This window comes from Thunnus maccoyii, chromosome 24, assembly GCF_910596095.1.
Source record: "Thunnus maccoyii chromosome 24, fThuMac1.1, whole genome shotgun sequence".
NCBI lineage: Eukaryota > Metazoa > Chordata > Actinopteri > Scombriformes > Scombridae > Thunnus > Thunnus maccoyii.
This window is the reverse complement of record NC_056556.1, coordinates 11,492,868-11,510,530: the sequence shown is the minus strand read 5'-3', so window position 1 is coordinate 11,510,530 and position 17,663 is coordinate 11,492,868. Positions and strand designations below refer to the sequence as shown.

Genomic DNA, 17,663 nt, shown 5'->3' with positions numbered 1-17,663 from the left:
TTCACATCTTTTTATGTCAATTATTACATTTTTGTGTGTTGCCATAAATATATTTTGAAGGATTTTGCTTTCAGAAGTGTAGGTTGTTCAGTCCTATTAATTTACTGGAATTTTTTTCTTCAAATTTTTTTAATGTTTAACTTGAGGAAATGTAAGGAAGTACACCCTAAATCAGGGATCAGCAATGAGATTCAACCATGGGCCAGTTTTTTCATTGTTGTTCAATGGGAGGGCCACTATTTTGCAGGTGTGGTGAAGACACAGGCCTGTATTTTTCCAATATTTTTTTTCTATTAATTAATATAAGAATATAATCTTTCAGGACTGTATCCAACAAATTTGGCAAAAATGACTCTTATATGAAAATGTTTTCTCTGTGTTGCACTACCACACCACAGATGTAATAGTAGATTTGCCATCTACTAATAGTTGATTTGTGGAAACGTATCGAAAAGTTTGGATGTAAACTATGAAAGTAAAAAATTTTCTAGCTTTTTTCAGGGGCCAAATCTTTTTGCTGGAGGGCCACTATTTGCCTACCGCTGCCCTAAATTACAGTGCCACTCAAAAGTTTGGACACATGTTCCCATTCACTTGAATGGGAAAGTGTCTCCAAACTTTTAACTGAAATTGTATGTCTTGCTGTTTTTTCCAACATGGTTAGACAACACAGTAAACCTGATTCACAGGCTTTCATTTCACATGTTATGTATATAAGTCAACTGCAATAATATCAAATGTCCACAAGGTGTCAGTAAGCCATTTAAAATTTGACTGCTTTCTTTAAGAAGCCACAAACCTGGTTGAACCCTTGGACTAAATGCCACCACACAGGACTGTTGAATTGACACTTGAACCATGGGAATGAGGGCAAAACAATGACTCTATATACATGCCAGTAACAGCAACAAACACTTCACGGCAGCGCAGGCGGGATGGAACAGGATTTTCATTATTACTGTCCCAAGCTTAACGTACGGCAGATGGATTTAACTTGATTTACAGTGCTTAAGTGTGAGTTAAGTGTCTTAAGTATTACACTGAGTGCCCTAAGTTAAGACTTGGCGCTTGCACACTCATGTATGTGTGTATCCACACTGTCAGGTGACTTCTCTCACCCTGTCTGACTGGTTCGTCCAGCTTTGTCGTTTGAATGTTGAGCTGGGGTTTGTTTAACCAACAGATTAACTGCGCCTGTGTGAACGTTTCATTGTGTTTTGATAAATTACTAAAACACTGCAGCTGAGGAAAAAAAGCATTTTCTTGTCCACTTTTCTTCCTCTCTGCAGTGGGCTTGCTTGTGCTCCTATTGAAACATTGCTTCTTATTTTGTTGGTTGTAAAATGCTGGGGGGCACCAGTATATTATCACAGAAAGTCATCTGTTTAACAATACACTATATACACTAGAGTATGTAAAGAAGTGAACCGTGATCAATGCGTTAGGGTTTTCAGGATCAGCACTTTTGGGTGCACTGCTTTCAGGCCTTTAAGGATTCAGTAGCCTATACATTGATGTGCTGCTATAAGATGAGGCTGATGCAGACTGCCTGATTGCACAGTTATACCCATATTCATATGATTAAGGATGTCATTTGTATTGGAAATCTGCTGGAGGCACACCACAAAGAGTGACACTGGCAAAACATCACTGATAAAACACTCAAAATGAGGAAAAAACATGATAAATTGTCATATATCTGCTTTAAGAGGGCAGATAATGAGTCAGTTATGCATTTGGCTTAATTAATGACTGAATAATCTATCTGTTTCTCATGTCCCATGTTGGTCCACTGCACTAACATACACAGCATCACTCCTGAGATTGCTCACTTGCCACACCCATGATTACCAATATTGACACTGAAGTCTCACATGCGCATGTCCATAAGGATGCTGTGCGGTGGGGAGGGTCCGCTCCTGTCTAGCTCTATTTATCTCACTCACCCTGCTGCTTGTGTGAAATGCACATATACTAAAGTGAGGTGTGATATATGACTGATTAGGTGAGTCATGTCGGTATCCATGCCTGATGTGCTGAGGCCCAGCCCTTTTTCTTTCTGTGTGAAGCCGACCCGGCTTCCTGTGTTTGTGCGGCTCTCAATCAAAGCTGCGTCAAGTCAGACAGAAGCAGGCGGGATGAAAGCGGAAATTAAGCAGTGTGACTCTGAACATAAATTATCATGTGAAGAAAAATTCGATTGGGAGGTACACAGAATAACAAATCAAGTAAAAAAACAACTCTTCTTCACTATATATGTTCTACCTGGAAAACATATTGATATAATTAGTAAAAAGACTTAAATTCAAACACATGTTTATTGTGATTTAGAGGTTTTTCACTCTATAAATAAGACATTTTTGCTCTATTATAAAAGAAAAATCTGCTGTTATTGAGCAGTGTCTGAGCCAGAGTATTTCCATCATATGCTACTTTTATTTCCTACTCTGCAACATTTCAATTAGAAATATTGTACAATTTATAGTAACTAGTAACATTACAGATTCATGTGTATATATGTTATAGATTAAACAACCCAACAGTATATAAAGTAGTTAGAAAAAAGCCCCACTTTTACTAGCTGCATAATTAAAGGAATTAATTATAATCCAATAATAAAATTTACACTCACCGAGCACTTTATTAGGAACACCTGTGCACTCTAATGCAATCCAATACAACAGCTCTGCCAATAAATTCTACTTTTATGCGGCTTATACATTTTCAGTTCTTGTTGACATTGTCAGAGAGGTGATAATTCTACTTTATGTTTATTATTGAGGTTGTAGTGGGTGGTGGCGTACTGGAGTGCATTATATTATATATAACTGAAAATGTATAAGCTTAGTAAAATAATTTATGGCAGATGTTGTATTTGTATTAGATTGCACAGGTGTTCCTAATAAAGTGCTTGGTGAGTGTACATAACTCTCTAAAATGTGCCTTAAATATATTTTGCTGATAATACATACACGATTTACCTTAAATACACCTTATTTTTTTACAGTGTGGTATTACTAATTGTCCTTAAGTTAAAGATGGGAGTGTTTCTTCGACCACTTGTTAATGCAAGCACACTTGGCAAGACATATAGCTTTGAATATAAGCAGAGGTCATTTGAAAAACATTTTTGAAATTCCAATTTGATTAATCTTTCAGTGAAATCCCATGGAGGCTTTTGTTTCAAATGTTTTTATTGTATTGTGAAGCATTATTCTCAAAGATAACAAAACAAGGTGTTGCCATGCTTCTTTTCCATATAAACAAACATAATGTTAAAAGAAAAACAAACTTCAAAAAAATAAAAAATAAATAAAGGAAAGCAATAATAATTATACAATAAATTGATAAGCCAATTAAAAAACATAATAGACAGCACAAAATAAACAAATATAAAAAAGAAAAACACAACAGCAAAGTACAATAATAATACTAATAATATCAATATTATTATTAATAATATCAACAACAACCATAATAATAATAATCATCATCATCATCATCATAGAAAATGAAGCTTTTTCATCATCATCATAGAAAGTGAGGTTTTTTATGTTGAAACCGAAGCGGAAGTGTGATTTTCACCTCCAGCTTGACGTCAGTGGCACAGTCAGGGAGAGATCCCGCTGCTGCCACCTCAACATGGAGTAAAGACACCCCAGCGTTCACTGCTAACCAGCGGATCCCACGGAGAGGAATACGCGACGGCCTCTGCTTAATTTATCCACCGAGGGTCTCCGCAAATGATACAGCGGCGAGCATTTTTTGACGGCGCAAAGAAAAGCTCTGCTTTTATTTGAAAGATGGCGAACGACTCTCCGGCTAAAAGTCTAGTAGACATAGACTTGGCTTCATTGCGGGTGAGTGCTGCCGAACCGAGCCTCTGTTTTTTTTTTTTTTTTACGTTTAGCGAGCTTGAATTTTATGTAGCTCGATAAAACACACGTCTATAAGTCTGACTGATACGAGCAAGTTTTAACCTGCTCTCAAATGTGCCTCCTTGTTAGAGCTGAAGTATTGAAAATGACCGTTGAGCCATAGCGAGGTGTTGCCAGTGTCTGGTTTTCCTTTGTTCGAGATGCATTTGGCATGTAGGGTAAACCAGGGCGCAACAGCTGGCTCACAGTGGACATTGTTGTTTATAATAGAAAAATATGAACATTTTTCTTAATATTCACGCTTTCTCTCCTTTTCTTTTCAGGATCCAGCTGGGATATTTGAATTGGTGGAGGTAGTTGGAAATGGCACCTATGGACAAGTATACAAGGTTGGTTGTGGAGGCGCAGTGCATGGCCTGTCCTGTTTTCACAGCAGAGGCTGAGCATAGCCAATGTCCCCCCCCTTCCTCCTCCTCCTCCTCCTCCTCCTCCTCCCCTGCTCTCTTATCAAGTCTGGGAACAAAAGAACTCCCATTAAAAAAACAACATGTTTTTAAGATGTAGCTATCAGGCTCCATCACAGATGTTTAAGCTGAAAGAAAACAGAGGGATGTAACGTTAAGAGTATGTAGTTATACTAGTTTGTTTTGGTTTCAGTGTGATTAGGATCATTAATGGTTCAGCTGGAGCTGGGAGCGATGTGTAAAGAGTGAATCAGACAGTCTACAGTCTGATGCATCACCTATCTCTTACATCACCTGCTTTACTGAAAAGCAAGTGAGGAGGCAGGGATGGGGAAACTGTCGTAATCCTGCTGGCTTCACTTCTCACCCTGCAGCTCATATAAATATATATATATATATATATATATATATTTATATATATATTTATATATATTTATTTTCTTCTAACAAAACCAACTTTCATATCCTGTCTAAATCAGAGCTTTTCCACTTCAGTGAATGGGAATCCCACTCTCTGCGCCATCTGCTCTCGGTGTCACATTTCTCTTTTGAAAATTAACATTGCGGCTGTTGAAAGACATCACCAAGGAAGGAGAGAGAGAGAGTGAGAGAGAGAGAGAGACGGCGGGCGCTCGTGTTGAAGATGTGTTCATTCTGTGTTTTTGGTGGAGATTGGGGAGGATTAGAGAGTTGTGCATCCTTGCCTAAATGTTGCCTTCTTGTGTTGTTATTGTTGCAGCCAGCAAGCCAGTGTAGGATCCATTTTGTTGCCTACTGCTACATGCACTTAACCACATACATATATATGTAAAGCAGACAGCGCACAGACTGTTAATAGGCTAGAAGTAGCTGGCTAGCCCCCCAAAAAAACATCAATTTGCTTGTGCACTAAGCAGCAAGCTAAGCTGAGTATTTAATTCTGACAGCCCAGAGTGCTCCAGTGACCTCCATTCAATCCCCCAGTGCTCCCAGGATCTCCCCCGCCTCAGCTCACGGAGAGACAACCCCATCTGTGTGCATGTGTGTGTCTGCTTATACACCTGAAACCAACCCTGTGTAGTGTGAAGACAAGGAGCGGATGACGCTGATGTCATTAGGAAGTGTGATGCTCGCGTGCTATCTTCCCACCAGATGGTTGTGAGCCGGGCGTATGGGACAGAGAATTACTGCTTCTGCCTCTTTTTTTGTCCCTTAATCTCCCGCTTCCATTCACTGTCCGATGCTAATTCTATTTGCGAGTGCTGCTGTGTGGGAATGGAGCTTGTACAAGAGAGGGGCTGTCAGATTAGCCTGCAGTTGACACAAAGACATGGTCCTAACAGCAGCCTGCATGAGATAAGCCAAACTGTCTATACTCATAGCTTAGTGTAGCCGAATACTACCGATCAGCTGTCGATCAGTGCATCATTGACTGTCATGTTAACCAGTTGAATAAGCATGTGGCCTGTGAAGCATGTGTGGTGGTGGTGGTGGAGAGAGAGTGGGGTTGGAGTGTGGGGGGGGGTTGCAACTGGTAGAAGAGCAGCTGTCCAGTTCCACACAAACCTGCCCAGCACTCTCACAAAGCTGAGTTTGTCTCTGCACTCTTTTGGGTCTCTCCCTCGAATCGCCAGTCAGTCAGTCAAGTCAGTTAAAAACCACAGAAAGGAGGTGTTTGTCTGCAGGCGTTCAAACGCCAACCGACTGAATAATCACAACAGCCCCCCAACTGAAAACGGGGTGGAGTTTCTTCTCCCTCTGAGGCCTTTTCTGCTTTGTCAAGCACTTGGTCACAGTTTGCAAGCCCCTTTTTAGATAACACAATGTGGGCCTGAGCTTCTTTACTCTTTGATTTGTAGTGACTTTTGATTCCTTTGAGACATTTCTCTTTGGCTTTTTTTTTTGTTATTTTAAAGGGGACTATAAGGAGTAGAAAGCCTGCTCTTGAGAAGTATTGAATTAAAAGTTAGTTTTTACAACGAATCTCAAATATTTAAGTGTAGTTTTTGCATTTCTGCCTTGCCTTTATGACCATACTGAGTTCCTCTCCCCTCCTTCATTCTAGAGCTGCAAAGATAATAGACTAATTGATCAATCGGGAACTGTTTTGAAAATCAAATAATTAAGTCATTTTTTTTTAAGCAAAAATATCAAACATTGCTGGATATAGCTTCACAAATGTGAGTATCTGAGGCTTTCTGTGTCATACATTATAGTAAACTTAGCTAATTTCTTTGGATTTTGGACTGTTGATGGGACAAAACAAGACATTTGAAAAGGTCAAAATGGGCTCTTAGAAATTATAATGGGCATTTTCAAAACATTCAGCAGCCTAATTCATTCTTAAAGACCCCACTATGAACTGGAGATTATTTGTTTGCCTGTATTTAGAAATGAGATTTAAAAAATGGCACACAGACGTAGTGTAATAATAAATTTCCCTGCCTCGAGAGCCTGGTCAGTCTTATACAGCCGTATATGGTTTGAGAACCAATTTTGTTAAATGAAAAAAAAAAAGGTTTTGTAGAGAGACGTATATTCCTCAAAGCAAAGCATGAAAACTAAGTATAATTGTTGGCAATAATATTGAAAAACTTCATCAATACCCGACCCAACCTGATGAAGATCTATCACTGCTGGTCACACCGAAACCTATTTCCGTATCTCTGCTGTGTCGCACTACTTTTACATTTGATCACAGAAAATTAAAGACCCAAGCTGTTCACTAAGACCTGAAATGCCATGTCAAGGTTCTTGTGGCCGTGCTGTGCTGCTGGCCCCGTAGCCGCAGTCTCTGCCAAGAGGGCAGCCGTTGCCCCTGGAGGGACGCCAGATTACAGTCGACTTCTGAAAACACAGCACAGCAGATTTTGACTGATGGCCATAATGAAAATGACGTTATAGCTAAAAAGCCCCTTTTTAAATCACTTGATTTAGATTCAGCCAGCTGGATGATTAGAAGTGAAGCCTGGATCCATATACAGATTCATCATCGTCAGTTTGCAAAGTTCCGTAGTCTTTTGCATTTACTGAAAACAAGGATATAAAAATAATTTATTGCAACCAACACAAGTGTTTTTATAACCGCATTATTTAAATTTCTACCAGTAAAATGCTAATGAATTGCAGGACCCCACATCGTAATCCCTAATGTTGCATCAGTTGGTCGTATTCTTTAATTTCTTTAATTTTGTCTAAAATGGGACACAGCAGCGCTATAAACCAGTGGATACATGTGGACGACGTCTGTAGTACATCGGCCTCCGTGTTTGTAGTAAATAAGTAGCTAGTGGAAGGATTACGCTATTAAGTCTGCCACACACAGCGGGCCTCAAGTCATTAGTCATTTTAAAATAATGCATTTGTATCCACACACACACTGTGAAAACACTGCGTAAAGAGCTTCTCTCCTTCCTTCACTCTTTATCAGCTGGCACTAGACCAGCTGGCTCAGGTGCCTCACTATGGATACAGGGGGGGGGGGTTTAAAAAAAGAGAGAGTAACGATAACATAGCAAAAGCCCCGATTCCTCAAATTGTGTGTGTGGTATGCGGGGAAGATTCACTCCGCTCTACAGTATGGCCATATATAGTCAGGCCTGAGGCACCAGAGCCCCTGCTGACCTGCCTCCCTGCCTGCTGTGCATCCATGGGGTGTGCCAAGACTGTGCCCACCAGTGTTTTTTTTTTTTTTTTTTTTCTCATATATGTCACATCCAGAGGTTTCATGTGCATGCGTGTGTGTGTTCATCCAGTGGTTAAAATCTATGGTGAATTGTCTGGATGCTCTTTGGTGCAACGCCAGCACTCACTGACAATCCCCAGCGAGGTCATGTAGTCTCACCGGCACGGAGATGATTTTTATTAGGCTCATTTGTTCTCTTGTAGATTATATGACAGGATGTTTTCAAAAGTAAAGACAGATTTCCTCCAGCAAGCGGTGTTACTAAAGCTAAGCAGCTCCCCCCTTTTCCTCGCTCAGTCCTCCATCTTCCTTTGTTTTCTCCCCCAAAAACCTTCAGGGCAGCCTCGCCCCTGCCCTCAGGACAAGAAGCTCTCTCCTCGGGGGGCTAGCTTCGCCTGACGGGCACACGGGGTGGGAGCTGCTGCCGTGGAGGGAGCAGAACCTCTCGTGCAATCTGTTAAATGCCTACCAGTGCCATATGGTGGTGAGCTAGACTGGTGCTTACCTCAAGGCAGTGGTTGTCTGCGATGGAAGCGGCAAGGTAGTTTGAATGTTTGTTCAAAAATTACGAAAACGGGAGATTGTGGATTTTATAAAATAGGCTGGTGCTGGAATCTTTATGCAGTCTGCAAACAAGTGAAAGATGTTCTAGGTTGCTCTTAAAATGAGGGAGGAAATGATGAAGATGTCATTTAGCTGCATCAGCTCACCAGAAAGGGGGTAGAAGATGTTGTCTGTCTTCAGTTTAATCCTCATCGACCCTGCTGCTGCTGGCTTTAGAGTGTCTTGACTCAGACCTGTAATAGAGCAAAGCCTTTTCCAGAGCTCAGCTGATGCTGGATCATTAAGGCATCAGTGTTGATAATCCAGTCTCTTGGTTGTTCAAATATCAATATTTGAGAGTAACTAAAAATCTGATAATGATGTAGTGACCAATATTCATCTTTAACATTTACATGACCGACATTTTTTTGGTAAGGGTCTCCCAAATGTAGTTGTTACAGTTGAACGATCAGTTCATCAGATATTTGGAAAGCATACCTGTAACATCATTTGGTGACACTTATTATTTATTTTTTATTTAGTTATATTGTAGAAGAGTAAGCGTTGATACTAAACTGAGAGATTTCACACCATCTCCTTAATGTTTCTGGCTAAATTTTATAAGAAACGTGCCAGAACTATGTGTGATTTGTACATCATGTGTTTTGTTCCCAAAATAATCAATTGTGAGATTTTGATATGGCTGTAATATTGAAATGTTAGGAAACTACATGGACCAGTGTAATTGAAAACGGTCAAAATGAGGGATGTACTTAAAAATCATTGTGGGATCTAGCAAAAACAATCGAGATTATCATTAAATATGTAGGAATGTAGCCTTTTGTCTGTTTTTCCAGCTGCATGAATAAAACAAATGACTGGATACTTGCTGAGCGATGGATAAGAAGCCATTGGTGGCCTTGTGGTTTCCTGCTTGGCTAATGAATGACTCTTGTATAGAGCTCATTGGTAAAGGTCCTGGGAGCCTGTTCGCTGATTGGCTGAGGAGCTTTTAGGTCAGAATCCGGGGGTGTTGAATGTGTCACCAGCTCTGCAATGGGGGCCGGGGTCTTACATTGTTTCACACACACTGAGAGCATGCAGGTTTGCAAATACATTCATTGTGTGTGTGTGTGTGTGTGTTGAAAGGCGTGATGTGTGAAACTTTTCAAGCTCAAGTGAAAGCTGTGAATATAAGACACACAAACACACGCTCCTCCACTCTGTATCCTCTCCAGCCGACGCTGTCCTCCATCTCTTTTTTTTGTGCCCATCTCCCCCACAGTGACCCTCTCCCTAATGGGTGTCACAAGACCCGCAACGTCCCCTGACTGTCCAAGCTGCCTGAACAAAACTCCCTGTGTCTTGTTGTCAGCGCGTGTGTGTGTATGTGTGTGCTTGCGCGAGCGTGTGCATGACACAGTCTATGTGTAGCTCATTGAGCCACCTCATTACCGAAGTGGGGTTGAGATGAGACACAAAGGCGCTGGCAGACAAGACAGTCTCTTGCCTGTCTCTCTCTCCAGTGCCTTTTTAGTTGACAGCTCTTTTCTCTTCAAGATCACTTCTCTTTAAGAAATTTCTTGTTTTAATGTGGTAATGGGCTGCAACAAATGAGCCCACCCGTATATAATAGGCACACCGTATTCAAGGATGGGATTTTCTCAAGAGCAAATTCCTCATTTTCTTTATTTTTAGACCCTCTCAAGTTGTTCCCATTCATGCCACATGCAGTTGAAGCTCCTCTTCTAGTTTTTTATGTTTTATCAGTGACATCATACCAGAGCTAAGGATATTTTCTCCCAGTGGGAATCCCACTAGCCACTTCACCTGCTTAAAAACCTGCAAATTAGCATGTGAAATACACATGCCTATCATACCCTTCAAGTGTTTTGCTGTTGTTAATTCCTGTTTTTAGTCATGAGGAAAGGCTCCACCACACATCTTTGATCCTTTAGAGCAGCCAGCCACTGCACTGTGATCAATAGACGCACAGTCACATCAGCTGGTCTCCCCTTTCTGCCAATCTAGCCCTCTTCATGAGCAACAGCCAGATCTCTGGAGCCAGTTTTCTTTCTTTTGCTCATGCCATCTTATTCAGCCTTTCATGCGCACTTGCTCTTCCCATTTATGTTTTTGGTCTCTTTGAGTTGCATTATCCTTCGCTTATCCCACTTTCTCTCCTCATCTCTTTCAGTCTTTTATTCTCCATCCGGTCTCATCGCTGTGTCTTTCTCACAGTGTCCACCTCTCCTCCTCCTCCTCTTTGATTCCTCATCTTTTGTCACTTCCATCCTTACTTCTCCGGGGAGTGCTAGAGTGGAGGCATTAGGGCTGAGTGTGTGTGTGTGTGAGAGAATTGGGTCAGTGTGCTGGTATGCAGCAGTATAAAGTAGTAGAGCCCAGAGTGGCAGAACCCTGATTGATCATTTCTCTCCCCAGGACTGATGTGTGTAGTGGAAGTCATAGGCTGAAGCGTGCATCTGTATGTGTAACCAAGTCTTGAAATGGACTTGTGTTTATACGACTGACTGTGTTTAAACTTACCGAAATATTGCGACAATAGTCCGACTCAGTGTGAGTCCCAGAGCCAGCAAGTGCAGCAGGTGAGCCAACTGTCAATCACAGCTGTCAATCAGCGACCACACAGCAGACATCAAAGCCTACTCTTCAGATCTTAATAACAGAGCAATAATTTCCAAAATGACCAACAGCACACTTATTAGAGGGCCTGAATCTAGCGATTGAGACCATAATAACTCATTGAAAATAATTATTGACTTTCCAGAGAGAAGTTGATGCTTCTTGAATGAGTCTCAGTTGGAGCCAGCGTCTAGTGGGCGTCGGTGGCATTGCACCTAACGGTACCCGGACCCGCCTGTTTATCACCTCCTGTCCACCCACCTACTCACTCTGCCAGTTCATACGACACCTTAAATGTCCACATGACCCTGTGGGGGGGGACGGAGGTGGGGGTCATCCATCCCTCATTATCACAACTCTACCATCTAACACACACACACACTCGTCAGTGACCTTTTGAAGAACCGAACCATGGCACCCAGCCGTTCCCTCTCTCCCTCGCTGTGTGAACTAATAATATGAAACCGGAGTTTGTTTTGCACCTATATGGCTTGTTAGAAAGCATGTCGCTCAATTTCAGCGCTCTGTTGTGCAACGGCAGCGTGAGCCAAGAGTCTGTTGGGGAAAAACAGTAGGGTGACCTGGTTAGAAAGGCGGCCAGCCAGCATTTTGAAATAGTTGCTAAGTGTGATTGATTGTGCACTAATGTGAAAGATGTAGGGAGGGAGGGGTTCTTTGTGTTCTGGTCAATAAGGATGCAGTGGATACGAGCCTGGTGGAAAAGTGTATGGGAAACAGTACTCCCCCTTTGTCCACACCGACTCTGTGGGCAGACCACTAACGATACTGCTGAGCATTACTGCTCACTTCTGTTAAGTGAAAATCCACCCTAAAACATGAATCGCAGGTTTCTTAACTGTCACCTCGCACGGCTCTGTTTTTAATTTATGCACATTAAAATTCTGGATCACTTACGGTGAAACGTATTGTGACAGCACCTGAAGTGTATTTTCTTTAACTGGCACTCCGGGCACACTTTCTAGTAAATACATGCTCGTGAAATAATTCTCATTTTAATGGGACCCCTCATGTCAACACTCAGTTTAATAGTGCCGCCTGTTAGAGCCTCACTTGTCGAGTTTTCTAGCGTTGAGTGAGATTTGTTCTCTGCAGCATTATTAATTGAGCCCTTGTAGAATAGTATATTTTGTTTTAGGGTAGATTTGAACTTAATGTCTCTGGCTCTAAAGGCAGTAAGTCAGTCAGTGGTTTAGTGCTGAGCTGGAGAGAGGCCAGCAACACATCTGGCCATGGTTAAGAGGAGCTGTGATGGAGGAGTGGAGATGGAGGCCAGGGAGGGCTGAGTGATAGCTCAGTGCCTCAGATAACCCCTCCACAGCCACGCCTAGCTGGCTGCTTCAAGGGGCCCTTGTAGGACCTAGCCGCAGCCCTCCAGTGATCAACCTATGGTTCGTCAAGGGCCTCTGCAACAGGGGCCCGAACACAGGAGAGTCAGCCAAGTATGGAGAGGAAGTTGATGTCATGTGGTTGGTTAGTTCTGATGGGAAGTTATGATAGAGCCAAGTAGACTATATATTATTCTTTATATTTACAAGATTTGTTTTTAACATCTATCACCATGACCGGATTTTTATTCTTGATTCTTTATTTACTCTGATCTCTCTCCATAAAACTCGAAGCCAAATGCTTATCTTATTTCACTCAAAAAACGCTGTGTTCGTGAGTTGGGGCATGTGGCCAGTCTGCGTTTGAACATTTATGCCAACCTTTTAGACTCAAGTAATACCTGATTGTTAAGTCATACTTCGTAGAATTGAGTCCTTATTGGGGTTATTGCGTACAAACGTTGCTGGTGACGTGTTGGTTTTACACAAGAAATTCAACATGTCAGATGCTGCAATTCTTTTCTTCAACTATGCCCCGTGGGCTCTTATACTCTGCTACGCCCAATAATCATTTTTAAGTATCTTTGTGATTGAGAAGAGAGCATGATTTAGAACCCCGAGGGCTAGAAGTAGCTACCATTACCTATTATAACAAGTTGATAATACAGTAGTTAGGTATTTCATACCGAAGCCAAGCAGTGCCAGATCCATGTTTTACTCCAGTCAGGAGCCAGGTTTCACAGCCTGGTTGTATCTGTGTTAACCCATTAAGACCAGCAGAAAACCTTTCCCACTGATTCGAATGGGTTTGACCCATAAAGCTAAAGGTTTAATGCTTGAATGCTGCTTATTGTTTAGTGCTTAGTGGGGCCAGCCCTTATATTGGCGTGGCTGATTTTATCAGTTAATTATAGCTTGTAATAGATACTGTATATGCTGTATCAGTGTATGTCTGTTGATGAGTCATGTTAGACTGTTGGACTGTAAAATATCTTCTCAGTCCATATACTTATCACAGTTCTTTAGTAAACACATCTAACTGATCCTTATCAAAACATTTATTATTATTTTGGGCTATAAAATTATGCTACGTGTTCATCTTTAGAGCTGCAATGATTGAGTGAATTGATTAGTCGATCGGAAATTAATCGCCAACTATTTTAACAATGATAAGTCGTTTTTTTTTTTGTTTTTTTTTTTTAAGAAAAAAAATTCAAAAATACCTTGGGTCCAGCCTCTTAAATGTGGATATTTTCTGGTTTCTTTAGTCTTCTCTGATAGTAAACTGATCATCTTTGGGTTGAGTGGGGACCAAAACAAGACATTTTAGGTTGCATTACATTAAAAAGCAGCCTCTGGTCGGTCTGTTGATCTAAGTAAAGACATTTAAAGTTACAGCATTTTGTTTTCTACATCATATCATTTAGATTTTTTTGTAAAAACCTTTTTAAAATGGTTCATTTCCAGTTGTATTGAGAGTACAGTGGTGAGAATTGTGATGGATGTAATGTTGACCCTGGCTCTCTCTATCATTATGTCTGCCAGTCTTTCCTAGAATAACCTAATTTATAATAGATTTGTAGGCTCTATTAAGCAGACTTGGAAGTATCCTTACTTCAGTTTTTCAAAAACCTGTCAGTTTAATTTGTGCTGACTCACATCATGTGTAATTACTCATACAGTGTAGTGCCATCCCCAAAGCAATTGCTCAGTGTTTCCCTTGTTTTCAAGGACAGTGGGCGGATGGTGTGAGGAGATAAAAGGATGTCAAGAAGTCTGCGTGTAACCCAGGCACCCATCTCATTACTCATGTGCTAATGTTGTGTAACCCAGTTGTTTTGTGGTATCAAAATGCAATAACCTTGTGGCCTAGATAACCCCAACTCCAACCAGGAGCTAAGAGACTTCTGGGTTTATATGACTGTAAATCCTTCAGATACACACCTCACGATATCCATTCCAAAGCACATACCTGTAAATCATCAATAAACCATAAACAGACATTTGTAGGCTGTCCATAGGTTTACACATGTTTATCCAGGCACTGTCCACAGCAACATTGTAAGAATTAACAGCTTTGGTTTATTAACAACCAAAAAAAAAGCGAGATTAATGGCTTTGTTAATGAGTTAGCTGTATCTCACAAAATATCTGTGACTAAACTCTAAGATCAAAGCAAGCTTTGTCTAAAAAGAAGTATTGATTTCTGAGTGAGCTGTGGTGTTAATAGATGGGGGTTGTCGGTGAGCAGAGACAGAATTGGCTTCATGCTCCGTCAATTCCAGACCTCATTTCTCTCTGTCCATTTTTAAGACTTTGGAAGAATCGTTCTCCCTTTGACACGGACGTACAGAAAAACAGGCTTTAAAGATGGAAACTTCTCTGCGTGTTTGGTTTGCCAGCTCTGTGTCGACTAGGTGATTAATGGGTTGTTAGAGCATTGCTTGGCTAAGAAATGTTTAGTCGATTAATTGGTCCTAATGAAACGATTGGCCAGTTGATGGATAAGTCGATGGACTGAAAGTTAACAATCATTTGAGTCATTTATCAAAAACACTCAACATTCTCTGATTCTAGCTTTTCTAACGTGAGGATTTTCTGTGATTTATATAATTGTAAATTTAATGTAATTGTGTTTTGGACAGTTTGTTGGACACAAAACAAGGCATTTCAAGACACCACCTTGGACGCTGGGAAACATTTTAAAGCTAAATGTTTAATTGAGAAAAGAATTGGCAGATTAATCAATAATGTAAATAATTATTAGGTGCAAGGCTATTACTACTATATAGTTAGTGGAAAGCTATAATCACATGTTGTCACGTATTGTGGCATCGCAGTATTATTCATGTATAAGTTTTGGTCTTTAGTCTCTCTGCATGACCGCATTCATCTGCAGAACGATAATGATTGTTTAGGAACAATTTGACTGATTTTTCCAGTTAAGTCAACTTGTTAAGTAATATAATTGAGAAGTCTTATAAGTCAGTGCAAGTAGATTTTTTTAAAAAAACTGAAAGACTCCCAAGTGAGGTTGATGACTTAGTTTCTCTTGGTTACACCTGTGACCTGTGAACCCAGCAAAGCAGACCGTATCAGCGCTAGCAGCCAGTACACGGGGATCTGACAGCCATAATGTCAGCCTCAGTGTTGTTTTTGTAGCGGCGACCCCTGGGATCAAAGTGGAGAGGATTAAAGGCATTGTAAAGTGTCCCTCTCATCCCCCTCTCCTGCCCAGTGAAAGAGAGGGCCCCTAAGCCTGCATGGCTTTTATTGTCATAATCCATACAGTTTCAATTGACTATGGAATGCACTGGCTAAGATGATGGTGGTGGTGGTGGTGGGGGGTGTTCACATGTGTGTCTGAGTTTGTGTGAATATGCTTTTCCGTGTGTCCTCCTGCCGCAACAGTGCAAGAGGTCTGCACAGTGTATTGATGTATGTGTGTGTGCGTTGCCGCAGAGACACAGCAGCAGTATCACTGCAGTGTTGCCCTAAAGAGAGAGAGAAGGGGAATACCCATACCCATTTGGACCGGCTCCCAAAAATGTCCCACGTTTTATCTCCTCTCGGGGTTGGGGGGTGCAAGGGAGGGGTTGTAGGCCTCTATTTCGGTCTTTTGTTTATGTAAGGAGTGGAAGTAGGGTGTTGGGAGAGCAGAGGAGTCTGGGAATGTTGGGGCTATATAGCTTGGGAATAATATGCTCATCTTTGGTATGTACTGTATATAGTAAGTTTAAGCGGGTCGTGGGATACATCATGTATACAATCCAAATTTTGTAGAGTACAAATTGTATATTTTACATTTATTTAATTTAGTAGGAGAACACACACTGGAATTACAAGTCTTTCTGTGTTTCTTTCAGTCACACAAACACACACGTGCACACACTTCCTTAATTCTTTAATAATTACCCGGCTGACAGTTAATAAGAGTTTGAATGAGTTTGCCGAGTCGAGTGTGAATGCTCACCTCTGTTCGGTCTCTTTGCAGGGACGACATGTCAAGACCGGACAGCTGGCTGCCATCAAGGTCATGGACGTCACAGAGGTAAGGCTGAACAATATATTGTTTCAGGACTGACGTCACAGTGAAATCATGTGCGGTAGCCTCTCTGCAAAGGACGCAAAGTTATAAAGCAAACAGGGTACACTATACGAACCATTTTACTGCATGAGGGAAAGTGATTTGAGTATTTATGACTAGTTATGATTGATGATTGACAGAATTATGCCTAATCTAAAAGACAGTCGCCATAATCCATTTGATAAGCAACATAATTTAGCCTGATTTAAACCACATTTGGTTACTGATTTCAGCCTATCACAGTGTGTTTTTCCTGTGCTCCCAGAAATCTACAGATTAGTTATGTTAGGTGTTTTTGTTGAGATTTATGTCACAACTTTTTTTTTTTTTTGTTTACCCCCAATTTAATTCGAAATAGTGGAATGTGTAGTGAAAAAATGGTGAGCATATCAGCTATAGTCAGATGTGAAATTTAGGGAACATAATACTTAGTCTTTGCTCTTATTGTCTGGTTGATATTAAAATCTGTAGACATTCCTTCAGATCTGACGTCTAAATGTTTCTGAGCTTACAGAAGAGAAAATGACATGCTCTGTAATGACTCCTTACCCCCATAATAAACAGCAGGGGGAGGGGAGAGGCAACAAGATGCTTTTTGAGTGAAGTGCGTCATTTCGCGGGCCAGCAGGCTGCCCTCAGCTGTGGGAGGTCCCGTCTGCAGATGAGAGAACGCACACAACCACACATGCTCGTATGCAGAAACACAAAGCAGCATATTTCAGAGTGGCAGCGAAGGCCAAGCAGGGCCAACCACCCACACGGCCGTAATAACGATGGAGGAATCTGGGCGTAATCGTACTGTACTCGCACGCGCACACGCACCATTAACAGACCTCTCACTGGTGACTTATGGATTGGATCTTCCCCGGTGGAGCAAAGTCTGAAATCACCAGCTAAATTTCACCCGTGCATCAATACCCATATAATGACACATTTACCACTATTATGTCCCACATATTCTCAACGCACCCTGGCAGTAGTGATCGTCGTAAAACTGGAATAGGCTAACGCAGCAGCAGATAGCCTATATGCCTTGAC

General features: G+C 41.2%; 1 protein-coding gene across 14 annotated transcripts in view; it reads left to right on the top strand.

Moving 5' to 3' along the window:
* The first annotated feature begins 3,574 nt into the window (after nucleotides 1–3,574).
* LOC121891649 (mitogen-activated protein kinase kinase kinase kinase 4-like) overlaps nucleotides 3,575–17,663 on the top strand; it is a 40,899-nt gene continuing 26,810 nt past the window's right edge. For 11 of the 14 annotated variants that reach the window (XM_042404154.1, XM_042404160.1, XM_042404153.1 and 8 more), the window contains exons 1-3: nucleotides 3,577–3,860; nucleotides 4,202–4,267; nucleotides 16,533–16,589. In XM_042404154.1, the coding sequence (XP_042260088.1) occupies nucleotides 3,804–3,860; nucleotides 4,202–4,267; nucleotides 16,533–16,589 (180 nt within the window). In that variant the 5' untranslated portion in view covers nucleotides 3,577–3,803. Of the gene's footprint in view, nucleotides 3,861–4,201; nucleotides 4,268–16,532; nucleotides 16,590–17,663 lie in introns of all 14 variants that reach the window. The other 3 variants (XM_042404158.1, XM_042404151.1, XM_042404159.1) reach the window with 2 other exon arrangements.